Source organism: Fundulus heteroclitus, chromosome 10 (genome assembly GCF_011125445.2).
Source record: "Fundulus heteroclitus isolate FHET01 chromosome 10, MU-UCD_Fhet_4.1, whole genome shotgun sequence".
Taxonomy (NCBI): Eukaryota; Metazoa; Chordata; class Actinopteri; order Cyprinodontiformes; family Fundulidae; genus Fundulus; species Fundulus heteroclitus.
This window is the reverse complement of record NC_046370.1, coordinates 27316912-27339284: the sequence shown is the minus strand read 5'-3', so window position 1 is coordinate 27339284 and position 22373 is coordinate 27316912. Positions and strand designations below refer to the sequence as shown.

Here is a 22373-nt window from a genome sequence, read left to right as displayed (position 1 = left end):
TTTTTTTTACTTGAATAAGCGTCCTATGAAGTTCAAAACTGAATCGCAACGCAAACATGTATTAACACATAACGGTCTTTATTTCAAATTTTGAGTAGTTTCCAGTATTATTTAGCTTTTACTCTTAAATAGGACTAACTAATATAGTTCTAACCCCCCACCCCACAGGTTTTGTTCAGTTTCGCAACACAGCTTTCATAACCACTCCTGGTATGTAGTGCAGTGGGGTAAATCCATCAATTTAACATTCAGTCTTACACGTTGAATTACATCTGATGGAAAGCTTTAATAGAACTCGCTCGGTATCCAGCAGCTGTGCAAAACTTTATTTACAAAACCACAAAAACAAACATGAAATTTGAGTCAACATGTTCCATGCTGTTATTACATGCACATACAGAGAAGGTGTGTAGACAGAGCCAGAATGCAGTTAGGGATGTTGAAGAAGAAATCCTGTTGTAATAGACCAAGATCAAACACTGCAAAACCAAATTCAAACATGTGAATACATCTTCAGGCTGGCCAGTACATGTACAAGTTTCACATGTGACCTTGATAGTTGCTTAAACATGCATTTTATATATCAATATCAATTTATTTGGAAATTCTAACATTAAAAACCAAACGAGCTGATCTCAAAGGTATATGCTTTGAAGCTTTCCATATTTGATCATAGTACTTTACAAACTCAAAGGCATGTTATTGGGATTTCATTTTATATATTAACACAAAGTAGGACATATTTGTAAAGTGGAAGGAAATGTATTGTAATTTTTTGGAGGAAAAGAAATCAGAAAAAGCGTGGTGTCAATTTGTATGTAACTAGTTGAGTCTATAGGTGGAGTTTCACCTTCCACCATGACAACAACCCAAAACACACAACCAGAACTATCTTGATCATCCAGACCTGAAAACTGTTGCTCACAAAAGCTCTCCATCCATTTGGAGCTTGAGCTATTTTAAAATAATAATGATAAGAGCAAGCAAAAAATAAAAGTCTATGTTCAAATCATAGCTTCCTGCAAAAACCCAGCGCCTTATTGCAGCAACAGGTGGCTCTTCAAAGTTTGATTTGGGGCAACTAAACACAAATTCACACATTTTCAGCTTTTTTTTTTTTCAAACATAAAATTAGACAATTAGGTAAGGGTAAGTGGTTCATTTCCCTCCCACTCTACTTTGTGTTGGTCTGTCGTACAATAAAAGAAAAACGTGAGAGGTTCAAGAGGCATGCATACACTGTCAACACAATAACCATTTATGAAATAAAAAAATAAATAAAACTCAGACATATTAATAGACTGAAAAAGTCTAAAGAAAGGAAAAAAAAATACAGGAGTTGGAGATGTTTTGAACTTTTTTTCCGACACTATTTTTTCCAGTACATTTCTTCTACTCCTTGTTTTAACCTCCAACGTTTGTATCAGCCCCCCACCCACCACCCCCACCCCCTCACCGACCCAACCGGGTAGTCTGTATTAACTTGCTTTTCTTCACTTAATAATAATAATAATAATAATAATAATAATAATAATAATAATAATAATAATAATAATAATAATAATAATAATAATAATAATAATAATAATAATAAACTAGCTTTTTTTCTTTTTTTTCTTATTATTAACCCTTTCTATAGTCGCCCACACTTTAAAATCAGTGTGCTTTCAGCCAGACGCTTGGTCATCGGTGTGGTGGACCTAGGAGGAAGAGGAGGAGGAGGAGGCGTACACTCAGGCTCGGTGCTGAGGTCCTCGTGCGGGTGACGCAACGTCCTCGTTCCAGCGGCGGTTTGTTGTCGCGTGGTTCTTGTTTACTGGCTTTTCGCTTACTGTAAGTATCTGTGCGTCGCCTTTATAACACTCCTTTAGCTGAGGTAGCGTTTTCTCCGTCCGCTCATGCAGCAACAATAAATTAAAACCACCGTGACCGACATGCCAGTTTGTGGAAAGTTTCGTTTTGAAACGTTCTTTTCTGACCTGTCAGTCGCTAATTCCAGCCGGTCTGAGTCTCTTCTGCGTCGGGGCGGCTGCCCCTGTTTCCACCCTCTTCCTCCTCAGCGAGCGAGCCCTGCGCCCTTTAGGAGCCACACATTCACCCTGCATCTGTCCACAGACACGCGTGAACCCCGAGTACAGGCGTGCTGTGTGTGTTACAGGCTCACATTCATAGAGAGGAGGGAGCTTTGAAGAGATCTGGTTGCAGCCAGTTTTGAAGTCTGTTAGCAACCGTCCACAGATGCACGGAGGCCCTTTTAACCTTGGACTGCTCTGACTGGTCCTTACAGCTTGTTGGGTTTAAAAACAGAGAAAGACGTGTTTTAAAGTCACATCTTTTCCAGGTTTGTTCCACATTTTGGAACAGTTGGAATATCCACCATTTGCACAACATGTTGTTTTAGGTTAACAACTTATCCTAACACAAGCTGAGTAATGGAAAATGCAGTTTTCCAATTATTTAATTTACTAGGAGAAATAACTTATCCAAATCAGCCTGGGGCCTATGTGGAAAAGTAATTTAACTTTATAAATATAAAAAAATATATAAATATAATGCGAAAAACAAGTACACAGAAGACAACAAACTTTATACTTGAGATTAATTAATATGAAAAAAAAGCTAAATTTAAAGTTAAGCTGTACAGTACAAGAGAAAGAGTTATCAAGAGTAAAATAATTACTGTGTAATTATTAATAGATTATAGGGCATATTCAGATAACTGTGAAATGTTCAAGTAAAAAAAAGAGAAGAAGAGCAGCAGTTGATTACAGAACGTTATAAAAACTGTGCAAAGACAGTGTTTCTGGTAGAAAGCAGGATTCATGGTTCCTGAAGCAACAACACAGTTCCCGATTTCAGGTCATCGCACATGGAATATGTTCCCACAGATCTTAAGAATCATCAAGATGTTTTTTAGCGAATGACAGTGGTCAGCAGTTATCTTGGCCTTTGAGCTATCCGGTGGATGATTTCTTGCCAAGTCTCTTTCTTATCGCTGGATACTGAACACTGATCCTAACCAAGACAACTGAGGTCTGCACTATGAAATGGTTTTGGAACTTTTTTCGGTGTAAGTGAACTTGGTGACTTTGTTCTAATCAGTTTTTTGTTTTCATTTTATTAGAATTTGTTTGATGATCTGAAACATTTAGCTGTGACAGAAATGCAAAAATAACAAAAATCTGCAAGTTTGTAAATGTTTTTCCACAGTACTGTATGTTGTTGTAGCATTAAAGAATATTTTTCTTTGATGCAACCTGCCACCTGATGTATCACATATTTTGACAGTAATATGTCACCTTGTTCTGACACTATATTTAATAACTAACCATAAATCATGAAATTTTCTTAATGGTATTTTAAATGGCGACATTACCTCCAGTCTTAGACGTGATGGTCCTTTTTGGCTGCACTGAGAATGTGCTCTTAGAGCAAGGAAACATGTGTCCTTGTGTAATCGAGTTTATCAGGAAATACTGGTATGATGGGAAAGAAAGACAGCTAAGAGGTGTTTCTCGAGAATGTCTCTCACAAGATGTCTCTTTGATCCTCTCACACGTTACAGGTGCTGGCATGTAATTACAAAAAGTTTTTTTTTTTCAGTAATTCCATTCAAAAAGTGAAACTAGTATATTATATTTATTTAAAACACACAGATTGATGTATTACAAGTGTTTATTTATTTTAATTTTGATGATTATAACTGACAACTGATGCCTTCACAATACCACATAGATTTTCTGTGGGGTTAAGGTCTACATTTTGCTGGCCAACTAAGAACAGGGACACCATGGTCCTTAAAGCAGGTACTGGTAGCTCTGGCATGTGTGCAGGTGCCAAGTCCTGCTGGAAAATGAAATCTGCATCTCCATAAAGCTGGTCAGCAGCAGGGAGCATGAAGGGCTCTGAAACCTCCTGATAGCTGCTTTGACCTTGGACCTCAGAAAACACAGTGGAGCAACAGCAGCAGATAACATGGCAGCCCAAACCATCACTGACTGTGGAGACGTTCCACTGGACCTCAAGCAACGTGGATTCTGTGCCTCTCCTCTCTTCCTCCAGACTCTGGGACCTTGATTTCCAAAGAAATGCAACATTAACTTTCATCAGAGAACATAACTCTGGAGCCCTCAGCAGCAGTCCAGTCCTTTTTGTCTTCAGCCCAGGCCAGACGCTTCTGATGCCGTCTCTTGTTCCAGAGTGGCTTGAAACAAGCAAAGCGACAGCTGAAACCATGTCCTGCATAATTCTGGGTGGTGGTTCTGGAAGCTCTGACTCCAGCTGCAGTCCACTCTGTGGATCTCCCCCACATTTCTGAATGGGTTTTGTTTCACAATCCTCTCCAGGGTGCAATCCTCCCTGTTACTTCTAAACTTCTACCACATCTCTTCCTTCCCTTCACCCCCATTAATGTGCTTGGACACAGAGCTCTGTGAGCAGCCTGCCTCTTTAGCAATGAGCTTTTCTGTCTTCTTGTGCAAGGCGTCAATGGTCGTGTTTTGGACAACTGTCAAGATAGCAGTCTTCTCCATGATTGTGTAGCCTACAGAGCTAGATGATGGTGATATTATACGGCAAACCAACACAAAGTAGTGCATACGTGTGAAACTGAAATAAAATTATATGCGGTTTCCAAATAGAAATCTGTGTTGTGTGTGTTGCATTTGTAGTCAGCCCTCCTAAGCGAAGACATTTTAGAGCCACCTTTTTATTGCACATACAGCTAATATCCACTCAGAGCCCCGAACACAGTGGGCAGGCACCAACCCACCGTGGAAACTGGAACTTGAGAGGACCTTGGTAGAGAGGGCACATTACCATCTCAACTGGTAAGCTAGCCCCAGGAAGGTGAAGAGGGAAGGATGACCACCAGAGCCCAGCTCATCCCCTGTAGCCCACGACACATCCATAGGTGCCATAGGCGCTTATCTGGTAGACAAAGCCCAACACTCTGAGACATGACCCGAGCACCCATATGAACAACACCCCAGCAAGGGAGTAGACCTCCCATAAGCCCCAATGAAGCCTTCAGAGACCCTCATGCCATTCTCACACTCCACTCCCTACTGAACCAATACAGTTGGCAGGGCTGGAGATAAATGACCTCTCCATGGCCCCTGAGGCCTGTCCTCACTCTAATGGTGTTTGCTTGTGTTTCACAAAATATTAAATTGTTTAAGAGATATGATTTCTGCACGTAACCTTAGTAAAGGCACTGCAGTGCAACACTTACTGATCGTGCTTGACTTCGTCAACCCCAGCTACCAGCCTTGGATGTCATAGTCTTGGCACAGACACTTAGTCGTCATCTCACACACTTCACAGCTCCGCCCTAGTCTCATTACCACTCATCTGACCCACCTGCTTCCACCACTATATAACTTTCAGGTTTGAGGAGATTGGCAGATTGTCTCGTGCCTACTTCGTTTGACTAATCCAGCAATTATTCTTGTGTGCCTGCCTGTTTATCGACCTGTTTTTGCCTTAGGACCTCCGAACCAGCCTGACCCCTGCCGGAAATTGGACTGCCTGTCTCTGATCTACGAACCTGGAAAGTGCCCTGACCACGCCTTGGATTGCCTTTGAATATTCATCAGACCTCTGACCCCTCGGTTTTGACCTGGACTCCCTTTGGAAAGACGAATTAGGAAAGCCTCTTCAAGCCTTTACGCCGGCAGTGCGGACCAGGACACCTTTAAGGAGTTCCGGTTCCAGTCACTGACGGCTGCTCTGTTGAGCGTCCGAGTCCTTGTGTGAATAAAAATCCATGTTCGAACGCCACTAACATTGTTTCGGCTGTCTTCTGGGTCCTCCGTTTTCAGATCACTACATTGGAAGTCAATCAGCTAAACACCAAGTTATTTAAAACCCTGACAGATTTAGATTTAAAATAATTTTGAATTTCTGCCAAAATATTTCCTCTGACTGGAAATAATATTAACCTTTGAGAGTAGCCCAGCCAGAGTCCCGACGTCAATCTGGTTGAGAATCGCAGAAGACACATTTTCAATACTCAGTGGACACATACAAAAAGGTACTCAACAATGTTAAGAGGGGTTTAATCGCTGTTCCACTGAAAATTGTATAAATACATTTAAACATTGAATTTCTTATTAAATGATAAGAAATTATCATTAAGGAAAGACAACCCCACAGAGGACTGCAAGACTCCTCATACTTAACATCTTTTCAGAGATTTGTGTTTGGTTCCATATGAGAAACAAAGCTTTTGGTTGAATGAAAATAATATTAAATTTTAATCATCCAGGCCAGGGGTATAAATAGTTTTGGGCTTAATAGTAAATAAAGTTCCAACAACAGCAAAGCACGCAGCCTGGACCGCTTACAACCTACTGATGTAGCTGTTTAGTGTCACAGCATGGAAAAGTATGTATAAAGACAACGTCCTGTGTTTGTAGCAAACTGCCACAGCATCCTTGTATTGTCTAAATTTTACTGTGTATTAGCCAAGCTCTGAATCTAACGTGTGTCACCTTTCGCAGTTTTCAACTCAAGATGGCCAAGCATGTATCTCAGCTGCTTCTGTCTGGGACTTTGCTGTTTGGGCTGGTAATCTACACAGCGTCACAAAGAGGAGCCGGAGAAAGGTTCAAAACGATGCCCAACTTCATCATCGTACTGGCAGACGATATAGGCTGGGGAGACCTGGATGCTAACCAACCAGAGAAACAGACAAACAATACCCCAAACCTTAACCAGATGGCCCAGCAAGGGCTCAGGTAAAAATGTTATTAATAATATATTGGATGTGAGCCTTTGACTTGCATAACAAGTTATCAAAGTAATGAAAGTGAAATCCTGCATCTCAGATGGTGTAAACTACATGTTTAGAAGTAACCTTCTTGTTCCAGATTAACAGACTTCCACTCCCCTGCCTCTACCTGCTCTCCATCGCGGGCTGCTATCCTCACAGGCCGTTATGGCCTCAGAAATGGAGTGACTCATAACTTTGGTGTGAATTCTGTGGCCGGCCTGCCTCTTTCTGAAGTCACTTTGCCCCAGCTCCTGCAGCAGGCTGGTTATTACACTGCCATTATTGGCAAATGGCACCTTGGACACAACGGACCTTACCGTCCAAACAACAGAGGTAAGTCTAGGCTGTTGGCTGATGCTGTGTTCACTCTTTCCCCTGCCTGACTAACTCTGCAGTTATTGGTCTACTCCTTATTGATAACTGGAGTATCACCTGTTCTTAGTATTGTCTCTGTTCACCTGGCCCATCTCTAAAGGTTTTTAAATCCTCCTCCATAAATCTGTCACTCTGGACTGTTTCGTGTGAGTAGCTCATCTCATGTTCTCAGGTTTGTCTTTTTTTTTTTTTTTTTGCTGCTTGCAGCATTATTACCTAAAGTAGGTCATCTGTGCTTGCTTATCAGCACTACTCGCATTGTGTTAGCTATATCAGAGAATAGCTAAACATCATATGTTAGAAGTCAAAGATGGCAAACATGGGTTTTGAACTGTAATTGCTTTGTGTTTGTGTTTTAGCATTTACTCAAATTGGTAGGTGCCACAACACGAAAATAACCTTTGCTACTAAAATAGGGTTATGGGGTTGCTGGGGTTCAGTGTTACACATTTTACGTGAAACCTGTCTCTTTCTGGCAAATTATTTGGTTTTCTAAACATGAGAACTTGAACATAAAAACAATTTATTATATTTCTTAGTGATGAATCCTGTTTCCTCTTTGCTCAGTGAATCATGACATTACATTAAGACGTAGCACAATGGAAAGGAAACTTCCTGGGGCAGTTTAATGATTTAGCAAAAGCCAACTTTTGATCGAGGCATTCAGAGCAGCGCTTGAGATTGTGCTGATGCGCTAATTCTCAGTGTGGTACTCCAGCGGCATTATGGCAGGTAAGACAACCCCGCAGAGGATAATGACCAGAGGGTCATTAAAAGTTTTTGAGTGACTGCAAGACTCCTCATACTTGCTTTATGAACAGTCTGAACTGTTGCCATCAGGCAAACGGTACCACAACATCCAGTGTGAAACAAAGTTACTACTACTAAAATTTACAACCAATTGATTTGATTTAAACATGACTAGTGTATACCCCCTAGACATTAATGCTGACGAAGTATATCTGTTCGTCTGCTGTCCATACCGGCTTATCCTTTCTGGGTCACGCGAATATGGTTGCTCCTATTGTGTAATGCTGTATCTTTCCATTTCAGTGCCATAACAAGTGACTCTGGCTTTCTAGGCACCTCCAGCATTGCAGTCCTACATCTTCACTGCAGGGATCGTACAAAACAAGATCACTAACTAAAAACACCTTCCAGCTGTGTCTTTTGGGACAGCACATTTATTGCTGATTCTTGTTCTTCAGCTGATCATCGCCCCCCACTAGCATTGGTTCTAACCAAGGAGCTCTATTCATTTCAGTTTATTTGTGTAACACCAACTCACAACAAGTTTCGTCCCCAGGCACTTTACTGACAAAAACAAAACAAAATCCAAATTGAATACAGAAATAGTCAATTCCAATCCAATTATACAAGCATATTCAAAGTCAGTTACTTACGCATTCAAATTTGATCCTAGTAATGAAACAATGTATTCAAGTTACATCCTTATCCGTTTTTATTCCGGTTATGGTTAAAAGGTTTTCTATCTAAGGATACCTAGGAGATTGCACTTTTATTATGGAGTTTGATCATAAGGGCTTTATGTGTGAGAAGGAGATTTTTTAATTCGGTTTAAATATACCAAGGAGTCAAAAAAAGAGCTAAAATCGGAAAAATATAATCTTTCATTTTCATCAGAAGTTACTGCAGCATTTTGGATAAGCAGTTTTTTTAAAGGACTTTAAGGTTTTATGGAGTTATATTGATCCAAGCTTGAAGTAACAGTTGCATGGACTAGTTGTTAAATATAATTTGCAGGCGGTATATGGGACTGGTGACCTAGTGGTTAGAGAGCTGGGCGTTTGTGTGTTGAGAGGCCCCAGATGTTGGTGGTTCAATACTGGGTTTTTCACCCTGGTTCCCTGAGCAAGACCCTTTAGCACTGATTTGTCCCCATGCAGCACTCATTTTCGGCAGCACACTACTCCCTAAGGGATGGGTTAAATGCAGAGATTAATTTCCCTTCTTTGGTACTATAAGGGAAATATTTATTTTATTTATATTTCTAATTTTGGCAATGTTTTGGTGGTGAATAAAATAACTCCTGAAAACCTGTTTAATATGGGATTAAACAGGTTTACAAGGTTCTTTCATTTATTCCCGCAGCCCAACTTCATCCAGAGCACGTGACTTATTTTTATTTTTATTTTTTTGCAGAGGCTCTGGTCCAAAGTGAACAACTTTTGTCGTGTCTGAATTTAAAAGCAGACAATTAAAAATTATGCAGGTTTTTCTCTTTAAGATGTGTGTGTGCCTAACTGATTGGATTTATCAGGACTTATTGATAAATATAGCTGAGTAACATCTTGATAACAGCCTAAATTTATCTCATGCTGTCTGATAAATTTGCGAACTAGAAGTACAAATATTGTAGAGGGCATTAAACAGACTGGAATCTGTTTAGCCTAGAGCCATTCCCCTAATTCCAACAGCATATTCAAGCCTTTCCGAGAAAATATTGGGTCCAACACAGCACTGAGATCTAACAGGCCAAGGAAAAAGTCTATTATGTACCTTGACAAATAGCTGAGGGGCTTTGTGATTGCATTGCTGTTCATGTTGCACTTATGAAACAGACAAGACTCTGTCTCCTATTTCTTTAATGTCCCCCCCACCACTGTGGTGGATGCACCGGCAATTCCAGCCTCGTTACAGAAGTTCACCACACTTTTTTTTCTAAAGATGACATAATGCGTAACTCTGATCTTGTAATACTTCCGTGCCTGAACAAAAATACAGAATATTTCAATCAATTAAATTGTGTAGGCAAACAAATAACGCTCAATAAAATTGATGAAATAATGTTATGTAAAAGTGTTTTATCCATCACTTAAGAAAATAGTCTAACTAAAATATTTCCATGGTGCAACAACCTCTCCCGTAAAAGAAAATGTCGCCTAACAACATTTTCTTTTTGTAATACAGAACAAGTATATCCACAAGAACACAGAGCATCAGCAGACAAGTATTTTAACAAATACCACAATATTACAGAGTTGGTTTGCATCATCTTCATTAACCACTGTCATCTTGCTCTTTTCTTCCAGTATAAGACCATCTCATGTCTGTCATACAGAAATATCTACCTTCCATTACCACTAAAGTATAGTCCTGTTGTGCAAGTTTACCTGTTTCATCATAAATGTTATTAATAATTAGAATTGATCATTTTAATTTGTAATATGTCATTCAAAATCAAAGGATAGCCACAATGACTATTGTTGTGCCTTTACACACTGTTTGAAGTTATTCAATGTTTAACAACTAACTAACTGTCAGGTATTTTCCGATGAATATCAGCCCAAACAGCTGATGTTAGGACAATAGTCGAACATAATGATTTGAGCACTGGTTTTCTTTTAACAGCAAATCTGCACACATCTAGAATAAAGGAGTGACAACTTTTCTTCAAGTTCAAGAATTTATGAACAGAAATAAATGAACATCCCTACCAATTATGGTTAAACGAACCATGGTTGCGTTGACTTGATGGTAACACTGTTATCCGCGAAGTTAATAGCACTATGCTAGCGTACATTTGGTGCTGATTTAAAAATACTTTAAGTTCTATTCAGTTCTAATGAGTGGACTGGTAAACACAAGCATTAATATCCCATCAATGTATAAAACCTTTATGGAAATAAAGTTTGTTATAACCGTAAAAACACACGCGAACCACATTAGCAAAGCTTAGTTTCAAAGAAGCTAGCAGGATTTATTTATACCTGTTAGCTCTAGGTGTTTTTAAAAACACAGTGAAAACACATTAAGTAAACCATTCTAAACATTCCCTGTTTATTTCTCTGCCAAACCTCTCCTGTTCTCTAGTTGTGGCGACGGGGCATCCGGTTGCAGTGAATTACTCCAGGATAAAGCTGGTTATCTGAGCAGCGAGCAGGCAGCTAGCTCCAAAGGGGAAAACAGCCATCTGTTGGGAAGGCAGGCACTGGCTGGGTGAGCTGTACACGGCTCTGGGGAGGGGGTTGTAGCATGGACTCTCTGCACAACCTTTCCAGCATTGGGGAGCTCTGCGCAGCCTTTCCTGACATGGCTGTGTTTGTTCTCTGGAGGCTGCGGCTTACTCAGGTGTCCAGCAACAGCTGAGAAAAAGGCTGGTTTCGGTCTAGACGGATTCTTTACTCTGCCATCTGGTTACGCAGGAGATAGGCTGCAGACTTAGCTTCGATCCAGCCTGTGGTTCTCCGAACTCCAGTCGGATCCTCCGCTCCCTGCTGTGATAGGCATGTGGCTTTCAACTCAGTCTGATTTATCCCACATGGCTTGATTGCACAACATTAACAGCCTTTAATGATTAGCACTAACAACTGGCTTATTAATCAACGGTTATTAACCTTATTTAACCTGGAAGAGGGGTATCTAAGCAGTTGTTAGGCTTGTCCAGTAAATCTTAAGAACCTTAATTACAATTACAATTGGAGTTTTAATCATTAGTTATTAACCACAAGCAAATGAAAATGTCTAAGTATATTCAGTTGTTGACTCAAAAGGAGATAATTCGATAACTCCTAGAGACCTTTTGATTGCTGATTCAAAATAATCACAGACAGGACTCCATATTATGTTTGGCAACTTTGTTTGTCCCATTCAGTATATTTTTTTTAGAAAGCTCTCTCTGGAGCACCTGGGGATGGATGCACTGAGAATTGCAGCCACATTACAGAACTTAACCACACTTACTTCAACAGACTGTTATTACACGGTTCTGGCAAGCTGACAAGCTGTCCGCCCCTGGACTGCTGGCCTGTCCAGGCATGGCCTGCACAGATCGATGTTGCATGAAGCAACACACAAAAACTGACCTTGAATATATTTATTTCAAAACAAAAAACACAATGGTTAAAGTCTTTGGGGGACATTATATTGAATTAATAGTGTTTTTATTAAACAGACTGTACCTTTTAGGTTGTCCAAAATGTAACAAAGTTATGATGTTTTAATGGTCAAGCTTCTTATCCTTGTTTCTTCCAAGTGCCTGCAGTAGATCCTTAAGGTGTGTTCCAGATGATATTCTTATTCTGGTGTTTTAGCAATTATCTGTCCTCTGGAAAACTAAAGATGTGGTTGTAAAAAAATAGAATATGTTTTTTCTGATGGTTGTCTAATGTAGACCTCACCAAAACCAGCCCAGACCTACATACCAATAGAGAAACACATGATCAATGGAGTCAACAAGCAAGTTTGTTCCACTTGTTAAGGTACGGTGGCATTGTTTTATTCACTGTAATCTTTAATATTTCAACAAGATCATTTTTGGAATGGTTACTTATTTTACCTCCTAAATTTCAAAGGAGAAACAACTGAACATCCAGCATTCTTCCAGTCCCAGAATAAACTCCCTGAGCTATATTTTCCCGTCTGGATAGACAAAACCTGATAGGATCTGGAGCAGAAGCCAGACCTGGTTCTGAGACCTGCCTGAAGATACTCTCCATCATGTCCTAGGGCTGTTTTCTATTACTCGACCTTCAGGCTTTCCTCTGTTACGAATCATCTCATGATTTCTATGTGAAATAACCCATGAGTCTCACCAGGCTTAAGCAGTTAAAGTAAATGCATGGATGGGGGTTCAAGTGTTTAATGATAGCCACATGTTCTTTGTTTTGTGTACAGGGTTCGATTACTACTTAGGTATTCCTTACAGTAATGACATGGGCTGTACTGACACACCAGGATACGATCTACCCCCGTGTTTCCCTTGTGTCTCATCAGAACCTCAAGTGATCAGGCATGGCTTTTATTCCATTTTGTGTCAGTGTGTCTTTCCTTTTCATGTAGTGTAAGTATTGGATGTTGTATGTAATAATAATTTAAGCTTCCCACTACACTATACTAAGCTAAAGATGAAACTACTGTAAAAGTTTGTATAACAATTTTATCTTTAAACTCTCAGTCTGTTTACGTCTTTCTTTCAAACAAGTTTCTTATTGTGTCACAGCTGTATATTTTCAAACCCTCATACTTTGTTGTGTTGTCATGTTCTAGACAGAGAAGGAGCGTGCATGGTGGCTGCTATTCAAAGGTGGGCCTTCCTCTGGTTGAAAACGGCTCTATTGTGGAGCAGCCGCTTGACCTTTGGGCGCTAACAGAGAAGTACAAATCCGCTGCACTCAGGATTATACGCAGTGCAAGGTACAACACAGCTGTGAACAGTAAATACAAAAATAGATCAAGCTGTTGATCTCTGTCAGACAAGAATTTCAATAAAATAATTGTTTGTTTGCAAATTGTAAATAAGTAGCTGTATTTTCCCCATATTTATTTCACTCATCAGATTATGAGCCATCATTTAAAACTTTGGCACTAACTGTGTACTAACTGTATACCTGATGAAATTTATAAAACTAAACTAGTTTAATCCTACCCAAACCTCATTAAATTTGTTACATTCACATGGATAACAGAAACATGTTACATTCCTTTTTCCATCTCTTAAGCACATATCTGGAGCAGCAGCATGGATCTTGTTTAGATTCTCTGACCTCAATAGAAACCTTTGGTTCATTTCAATTCAAAAATCCTGCATGTGCTGTGGCCAGTAGTATTTTTATGAATAGTTTAGCTAAGAATATGCTTTGAGTAGAGGAAGTTCAACCTAGAACTTTTGTCTGATAAGTTTCTGAATGAGATCAGATTACAGAACATTTGACTTCAGGATGACAGGACAACAGGACAACGTTTTTTGAGCTTCATTGCAGAGGCCAGATGTTTAGCCTCAACTCAGTCTGAAAATTAGATTTAAGTGAGAGTTGAAAAACGTCTTGGAACGTTTTAGACAGAATCTAAAAAAAATAAAGACAACTTCATGTTCCAACAAATTAACAGCTGGACATCATCTAAAATAATTCATAATTAGTTTAAATATAAAATGCTACAAACAAGACATGGACCATATACAATTCCAAAGTGTTGGACAACCGTGAGTAAAAATAACATGGCTTCACTGAATTTACAAGTTCAAAACAAATAACATGATCCAATTAATTGCATTGTAAACAATAACTATGGTATCAAGGAAATGTCTAGATTATTTTAGTTTGGATTCATAGACTTCAACAGAAATATACTATATATACCCGTTTAAGTGCTAGTTGCGGAGAACATTACAACTTTGTTCTTTACAGAGAGAAACACGCATGAAAAGTTCATATTAAGGAGTTAATTGGTTGGGCTGTTAGCTTGGGTTGCAAGCCTGCACTTAATAAGTAAGTAAATAAGTCCGTCCGTCCGTCCGTCTTCTTCCGCTTATCCGGGGTCTGGTCGCGGGGGTAGCAGCTTCAGTAGGGAGGCCCAGACGTCCCTCTCCCCGGCCACTTGGGCCAGCTCCTCCGGAGGAATCCCAAGGCGTTCCCAGGCCAGCCAGGAGACATAGTCCCTCCAGCGTGTCCTGGGTCTTCCCCTGGGCCTCCTCCCGGTGGGACGTGCCCAGAAAACCTCACCAGGGAGGCGTCCAGGAGGCATCCTGACCAGATGCCCGAGCCACCTCAACTGGCTCCTCTCGACGTGTAGTCCTCTGAGTGATGACTGAGCTCCTCACCCTATCTCTAGTGGAGAGTCCAGACACACTATTGAGAAAACTCATTTTAGCCGCTTGTATCCGGGATCTCGTTCTTTCGGTCACGACCCAAGGCTCATGACCATAGATGAGGGTAGGAACGTGGATCAACCGGTAAATCGAGAGCTTCGCCTTTTGGCTCAGCTCTCTCTTCTCCACAACGGATTGGTACAGCGCCCGCTTCACAGCAGACGCTGCACCAATCCGCCTGTCGATCTCCCGCTCCATCTTTCCCTCATACGTGAACAAGACCCCAAGATACTTGAACTCCTCCACTAGGGGCAGCACATCCTCCCCAACCCGGAGAAGGCACTCTACCCTTTTCCGATTCAAGACCATGGTCTCGGATTTGGAGGCACTGATTTTCATCCTGGCTGCTTCACACTCGGCTGCGAACCGCTCCAGCGAGAGCTGTAGATCACGCCCTGATGAAGCCAATAGGACCACGTCATCCACGAATAGCAGAGACGCAATCCTAAGGCCACCAAAACGGCTCCCCTCAACACCTTGGCTGCGCCTAGAAATTCTGTCCATAAAGGTTATGAACAGAATCGGTAACAAAGGGCAACCTTGGCGGAGTCCAACTCTCACTGGAAACGAGTCTGACTTACTGCCGGCAATGCGGGCCAGACTCTGACACCGGTCGTACAGAGACCTGACAGCCCTTATTAAAGGGTCCGGTACTCCATACTCCCGGAGTACCCCCCACAGGATCCCTCGGGGGACACTGTCGAATGCCTTCTCCAGATCTACAAAGCACATGAAAACTGGTTGGGCAAACTCCCATGCCCCTTCCAGAATCCTGCTGAGGGTATATAGCTGGTCCAGTGTTCCACGGCCAGGACGAAAACCACACTGCTCTTCCTGAATCCGAGATTCAACTATCCGACGGACCCTCCTTTCCAGAACCCCTGAATAGACCTTACCAGGGAGGCTTAAGAGTGTGATTCCTCTGTAGTTGGAACACACCCTCCGGTCCCCCTTTTTAAATAGGGTGACCACCACCCCAGTCTGACAATCCAGGGGAACTGCCCCCGATGTCCACGCAATGCTGCAGAGCCGCGTTAACCAACACAGCCCCACAGCATCCAGAGCCCTAAGGTACTCAGGGCGAATCTCATCCACCCCTGGGGCCTTGCCACCGAGGAGCTTTTTAACAACCTCGGCAACCTCAGCACCAGAGATGGGAGAACCCGACCCAGAGTCCTCAGGCTCTGCTTCCGCAATGGAAGACGTATTGGTGGGATTAAGGAGGTCTTCGAAGTATTCTGCCCACCGAAACACGACGTCCCGAGTCGAGGTCAGCAGCACACCACCCCCACTGTAAACAGTGTTGGTACTGCACTGCTTCCCCCTCCTGAGACGCCGGATAGTGGACCACAATCGCTTCGAAGCCGTACGGAAGTCTTTCATCATGGCCTCTCCGAACTCTTCCCACGCCCGAATTTTTGCCTCGGCAACCAGCCGAGCCGCCTGCCGCTTCGACTGCCGGTACACATCAGCTGCTTCCGGAGTCCCACAGGCCAAAAAAGCCTGGTAGGACTCCTTCTTCAGCTTGACGGCTTCCCTCACCGCTGGTGTCCACCAGCGGGTTTGAGGGTTGCCGGCGCGACATGCACCGACAACCTTGCGGCCACAGCTCCGACGAGCCACCTCAACAATAGAGGTGCGGAACATGGTCCATTCAGACTCAATGTCCCCCTCCTCCCTCGGGACGTGTTTAAAGTTCTTCCGAAGGTGGGAGTTAAAGCTCAGTCTAGTGGGGGACTCTGCCAGACGTTCCCAGGAAACCCTTACAATACGTTTGGGCCTGCCCGTTCGGACCGGCTTCCTCCCCCGCCATCGGAGCTAACTTACCACCAGGTAGTGGTTGGTGGAGAGCTCCGCCCCTCTCTTCACCTGAGTGTCCAAGACATGCGGCCGCAGATCAGATGAAACGACAACAAAGTCGATCATTGAACTGCGACCTAGGGTGTCCTGGTGCCAAGAGCACATATGGACACCCTTATGCTTGAACATGGTATTTGTGATGGACAATCCATGATGAGCACAGAAGTCCAACAACAAAACACCACTGGAGTTCAGATCAGGTGGGTCATTCCTCTCAACCACGCCCCTCCAGGTCCCACTGTCATTGCCCACGTGAGCGTTGAAGTCCCCCAGCAAAACGAGGGAGTCCCCAGGAGGGGCACTCTCCAGCACCCCTTCCAAGGACTCCAAAAAGGGTGGGTAATCTGAACTGCTGTTTGGCGCATAAGCGCAAACAACAGTCAGAACCCCCCCCCGCCCCCCCCCCACACACACACACACACACGAATGCGGAGGGAGGCCACCCTCTTGTTCACCGGGGAAAACCCCAATGTGCAGGCACCGAGATGAGGGGCAACAAGTATGCCCACCCCAGCTCGGCGCCTCTCACCAGGGGCAACTCCAGAGTGGAAGAATGTCCAGCCCCTCTCAAGGAGACTGGTTCCAGAGCCAGAGCGGTGCGTCGAGGTGAGTTCGACTATCTCTAGTCGGAACCTCTCAACCTCGCGCACGAGCTCAGGCTCCTTCCCCACCAGAGAGGTGACATTCCATGCCCCAAGAGCCAGCTTCTGCAGCCGAGGATCGGAACGCCAAGGTCCCCGCCCTCTACTGCTACCCGTTGCACAATGCACCCGACCCCTTTGGCCCCTCCAACAGGTCGTGAGCACATCGGAAGGCGGACCCATGTCGCCTCTTCGGGCTGAGCCCGGCCGGGCTCCATGGGCAAAAGCCCAGCCACCAGACGCTCGCCAACGTGCCCCACCTCCAGGCCTGGCTCCAGAGTGGGGCCCCGGTGACCCGCGTCCGGGCGAGGGAACACGACGTCCAATAATTGTACACATCATAAGGGGCTTTTTGGGCTGCGCTTTGTCTGGTCCCTCACCTAGGACCTGTCTGCCTTGGGTGACCCTACTAGGGGCTTAAAGCCCCTGACAGCATAGCTCCTAGGATCATTGGGACACTCAAACCCCTCCACCACGGTAAGGTGGCAGCCCAGGGAGAGGAAGTAAATAAGTAAACTCTATTTCTATAGCACCTTTCACATATATATAGCAGTTTTCACAGGCCAACCAGGAACCAGAAACATTCATTTGGCCTAGAAAAGAACAGTAGAGCTGAATATCATTGCTCAACATCACTTTTTCGGCCTAAGGGGAAACTATACAAAAGAAAGAGAATTGGTCCTAAGACTGAGCCTTGTGGTACTCCATGTGGTAGATTTCTAAAGGCTGATATGATCTGGTTTGGAAAAACCCTGATTTTTATTTGCCAGAACAATAGGAATTAAATCACTTGAGAGCCACACTTCATAGACTGATTACATCTCGGAGCCTGTTAATCAAGACAGATGTAATAGCAGAGCCAAACAGTGGATGCCGCAGGGCCAGCTGACAATAAAATATCACTAGAAATATCACTAGAAAACTTGAGTAAAGCAGTTCAACTAAACTTGAAATTAGCAGTTCTGCCACTACTTTTTCAAGTATTTCTAACATTAATTTTGGAGAGAGGCCTGTAGATTTTTTTGAGCTTTATAGGATCCAAATTGCCCTGTTTTTAAATAGTGGCTCAACAACAGCATGTATGAAAGAACTTATAACCACACCTGTTAGAAGTGAAGTGTTGCAGGTTTGTACACTACAAGGACCAATAGCAGGAAAACCAATTTTTAAACACTGCAAGGAGGTTGTCTTTTGGACATGTACAGATATTTTCCTTTTATCAAGATGAAATGACATGTAGGGCCACTTGATTAAGCGCATTCAGTGACTGAGAAAGTAGAGAGCATGAAACCAAGTTATGACCCACTGATGGACAAATGCTTCCTCTGACTCTGCGTTGACTCCCATCACAAGAAAACTAACAAATCTTTATTGTCGGGTTTAGAGGACACAGGTACTGTAGGGATCACAGGTGTCACAAGGTCATAGTTTCAGTTATAATAAGTTAGAAGATTATTCTCAAGTATTTGAATTTCCTCTGGGATAAATAAAGTATTTTTGAATTGAATTTAATTGAATTTACTTAAAGGAATAAGATCAGAAAAATATTCCATTCTAGTAGTTTTTGAAAGTTAATTCAAAGAGCAACAAAACTCCCTGAGGCGGAGCCTGTAAACATTGACTTTAGTGGATTTACACAGACGTTCCACCTTACGATGGTCTCTTTAGATTTTCAAATTGATTAATTTAATTTAATCCACTGCAAAGCTTTTTTCAAAAAGTGGTACTGGGGCAGATTTCATTGGTATCACTAAGTTAAGAATGTATGAACAATGATTATGAAAACAGCATGTAGCAACATCAGCATCAGGGGTCTCCCTCAACAAAATTACATCACAGAATTATTTAGCAACATTGTGAGATATATCTTGCTTTAGGACTCTACGTTTAATGGTTGATGGATCCAAAGGACATTTAAAGTTAAAAATAAGCATCAATAATCACTGACTTGAACATCAATAACACAAATTAGTCAGAAAACAAGACCCAAGGTGTGGCCTTTTGTGTATGTGGGACAGGATGCATGCTGAATGAAATCAAGAGTCTGTGACGCATGAAAAGAATCTGTTACAGGTAGTGTCATTCACGTGTATGGTAAAATTTGCAATCAAAATCTAATAATAGAAGATAAAAAGTCAAAATCAGAGAGAAAAGCAGCAGGACCAGGAGGAGAGTAAATTAATACACAATAGAATATGTTTGACCAACCAACCTTGATAATCTGTGACTTAAAAGAGTAATGGGTGGCACTCCTTTCCTGTGTAAGCAGCCTTCTTTTAGTCATCTGAATCACATTTTGCAGCAACAGGCAGAGAGGGGCACTACACTGTTACTCTATGTTCTGTCTAGTTTGAGAAAACTTAAGTCTCTAAAGCACTTTTCTGTGTCATCTTATTATAACATTTAAGGTATGATGGAATTTTTTGCGGTCTACTAGCCAGCTAACCAGCCACATACAGCAACATGTTGGGGAGGGGCAGTGCTGTATTTAACAATCAAGGAAAACCTCTGTAACTCCAGCACTTTTTTCTGCCGTTTCTTTAAAACTCGTTACAACAGTATAACAGTTTTTTTTTTCTTTCTTTTTTTTTGTAGTTTTGAAACCGTAAATGTAATTCTTGAAACTGGTCCATGACTATCACAAGAAAAAATGAAGACTTCATTATGGCTTGTTAAGAAATTAGAATTTGGCATTTTACTTTGTTAAAAGAGCTTGATCCCTGTTTGCATCAAGTGTTTGAAAGAAGAAACCTCACTGATCCGGTACTTCACCTGCTGATATAGCAGCGTATGGAATGCAGTGCATTTACTGTGTCCAAGTGGTGCAATTAGGGTGAAATATTAGGACTAAGAAATTATGGAAAAGTGAGATACATACATCCTCATTTCTATTTCAAGAGTAGTCTTTGAAACTAGAATTTTCACTTGACAGCTGGTATAATTAGACAGCTATGTGCAATGTAAATAATGGAGATAATTAGCAGTTGTGCCAGGGAGTATTTAAAGAAACGAGAGATAATATCAAGTGCTTGAACAAGGAATACTAATGTTTGTTATCAGTTTTTGTCCTAATTTTTTTTAAATCAGCATACTACAAACCAAACCGAACCAGTTAATGAACTAATTTAACTTTATGTTTCTGGTGCTATGATAGTAGTAGTAGCCTGTAGTAGCAGGACTGTACTATAATCAGAGACCTGTCTAGCAGAATTTGTCATTGTACTGTCTTTTTTAAATGATTGACTGTTATTTTCTTAGATCTAATAATCAAACAGCTACATTCATTGTTGTCTCCAGTGAAAAAAGGATGTTTAGTATGAGCATGTTTGCCCAGTAGTAGTACAGAGAACACACTCTTGTATATGTGCATGTTTGAAGTCTAGGAGGAGGAGGGCTGTGAACCCTGCTGCTTACAGCTGTTGGTTAAAAGGCAACATGCCTCCATGTTATACCAGGAGGTCAAGTGAGCGAGCACTGCAGTGTTCGGTCTTGTGCTTTTTAGCACTTAACATTTGCTGTTACTTGTCTGCCTGTATCTTAACACAATGCGACCGTTGGAATCTGGAGTCCTTGTTTGTACCCTCAAACCTGCCAAAAATAAAGTGGATTCTGATTAAGTTTTTATTCAGTGATGTAGGTCGAGGTGGCTGGAAAGGCCTTTTTCCTTCTTTAAAAATAGGAAAAAGCTGTACCGAGCTGCAAGAAGGAAAAAAGACTGCCACACAGGACACTTATTCTTTCTAATTATGACCATATTTGCTTCCATCATTGATGCATACACAGTGTCTTGCAAAAAGTACTTGAACTGTTTCAGGGTTGTGGGTCAATACTTTGTAGAAGCACCTGTCCCTGCAGTGTCAGCTTCGAGATTTGGGGGTCTGTCATCCCCAGCTTTGCACATTTGGTAACAATTTTTTTTTCGTTCCATATGTTTCTATTCTTTGGAAAATAGTAGTCTGACTGGATGGAGTGCATATGTAAACATCGATGTTTAAGACTCATGATAGACTCTCAATTGGATTTAAATCTGGACTTTGACTGAGTCATTCTAACACTTTCATACTACCTGGACCAAGACCATCACATTGTAGTTTTGGCTTTATACTACGGTCAATGTCCTGCTGAAAGGGGGACGCCAGCCCCATTCTTTTTCCTGCAACATTGCCCTGTGTTTAGTTCCACCCATCTTCCCATCAGTGACCAGCTTCCCTGTTCATGTTGAAGAAAAGCATATCCCCACAGCATGATACTGCCACCACCAAGTTTTTATTTATTTAATTTATTGCATTTAGGTCAAAATGGTCCAAATTTGATCTCTATAAGTTTGCCGTGTCCTCTAGATGACTTGTGGGATACTGCAAAGGGACACATTTTTGGAGTGCACAGTTAATAGAGATATTTTCCCACCTGAGCATAGGGCTTCACAGAACAGCTGAATTCATACAAAAATGTTATTTACACACAGATGGGATCCGTTTCTTAACTAGTTGACCTTTTAAGACACACTATGACCTTAGGGTAATTTAGAGTGGCCAATTAACCTTCAAAAGAATAATTATTGGCAGAAAAAACTATGTTATAATAATGAGTAAAAATAAAGAGCAGCAGGGTTTCTGTTTTCCACGAACAATATCATAGTTATAGCTAATAAAAGCAAGCATTGCTGCTGTTACAAGTCGAGACATCGACAAGCTAACACTGAAGACAGTTACGCAACATAGTTTGAAGTAAGTCAATTAGCAGCTTGTTAGGTCATGTCTCTTTATCATGAATCTTCCTCATGTTTTCACCCAGCACCTTCACCCGGCATACATTTTCTGAAACATAACTGCCGTTTCGTTCCAGGGCCCGAGCACAGCCGTATCTTCTTTTTGTCGCATCAGCTCACATGCACGTCCCACTCGCACCCTCTGTGGCTAACTCTTCAGCTGACAGAGTGTACGCTGCGAGCCTGCAAGAACTCGACAGTCTGGTGGGGGCATTAAAGGTCGCTGCTGATGAAGCAGATAAAGGAAATACTCTAATCTGGTTCACTGGTAAGACAATTGGAGGATTCATATCTGTCCTCATCTGATACATTTGAAAATCATACAATAGATACAGTCCTGTGTCT

General features: G+C 41.9%; 1 protein-coding gene across 4 annotated transcripts in view; it reads left to right on the top strand.

Annotated features, from left to right (window-relative positions):
• Window positions 1–1634: 1634 nt before the first annotated feature.
• The window catches only part of LOC105935620 (arylsulfatase G), a 35032-nt gene continuing 14293 nt past the window's right edge, over window positions 1635–22373 (top strand). Inside the window, exons 1-7 of one of the 4 annotated variants that reach the window (XM_036142421.1) lie at window positions 1635–2341; window positions 6269–6387; window positions 6504–6740; window positions 6873–7108; window positions 12788–12902; window positions 13160–13306; window positions 22106–22296. In XM_036142421.1, coding sequence (XP_035998314.1) covers window positions 6380–6387; window positions 6504–6740; window positions 6873–7108; window positions 12788–12902; window positions 13160–13306; window positions 22106–22296 — 934 coding nt within the window. In that variant the 5' untranslated portion in view covers window positions 1635–2341; window positions 6269–6379. Of the gene's footprint in view, window positions 2342–4723; window positions 4830–6268; window positions 6388–6503; window positions 6741–6872; window positions 7109–12787; window positions 12903–13159; window positions 13307–22105; window positions 22297–22373 lie in introns of those variants that run through there. The other 3 variants (XM_021323375.2, XM_021323374.2, XM_036142422.1) reach the window with 3 other exon arrangements.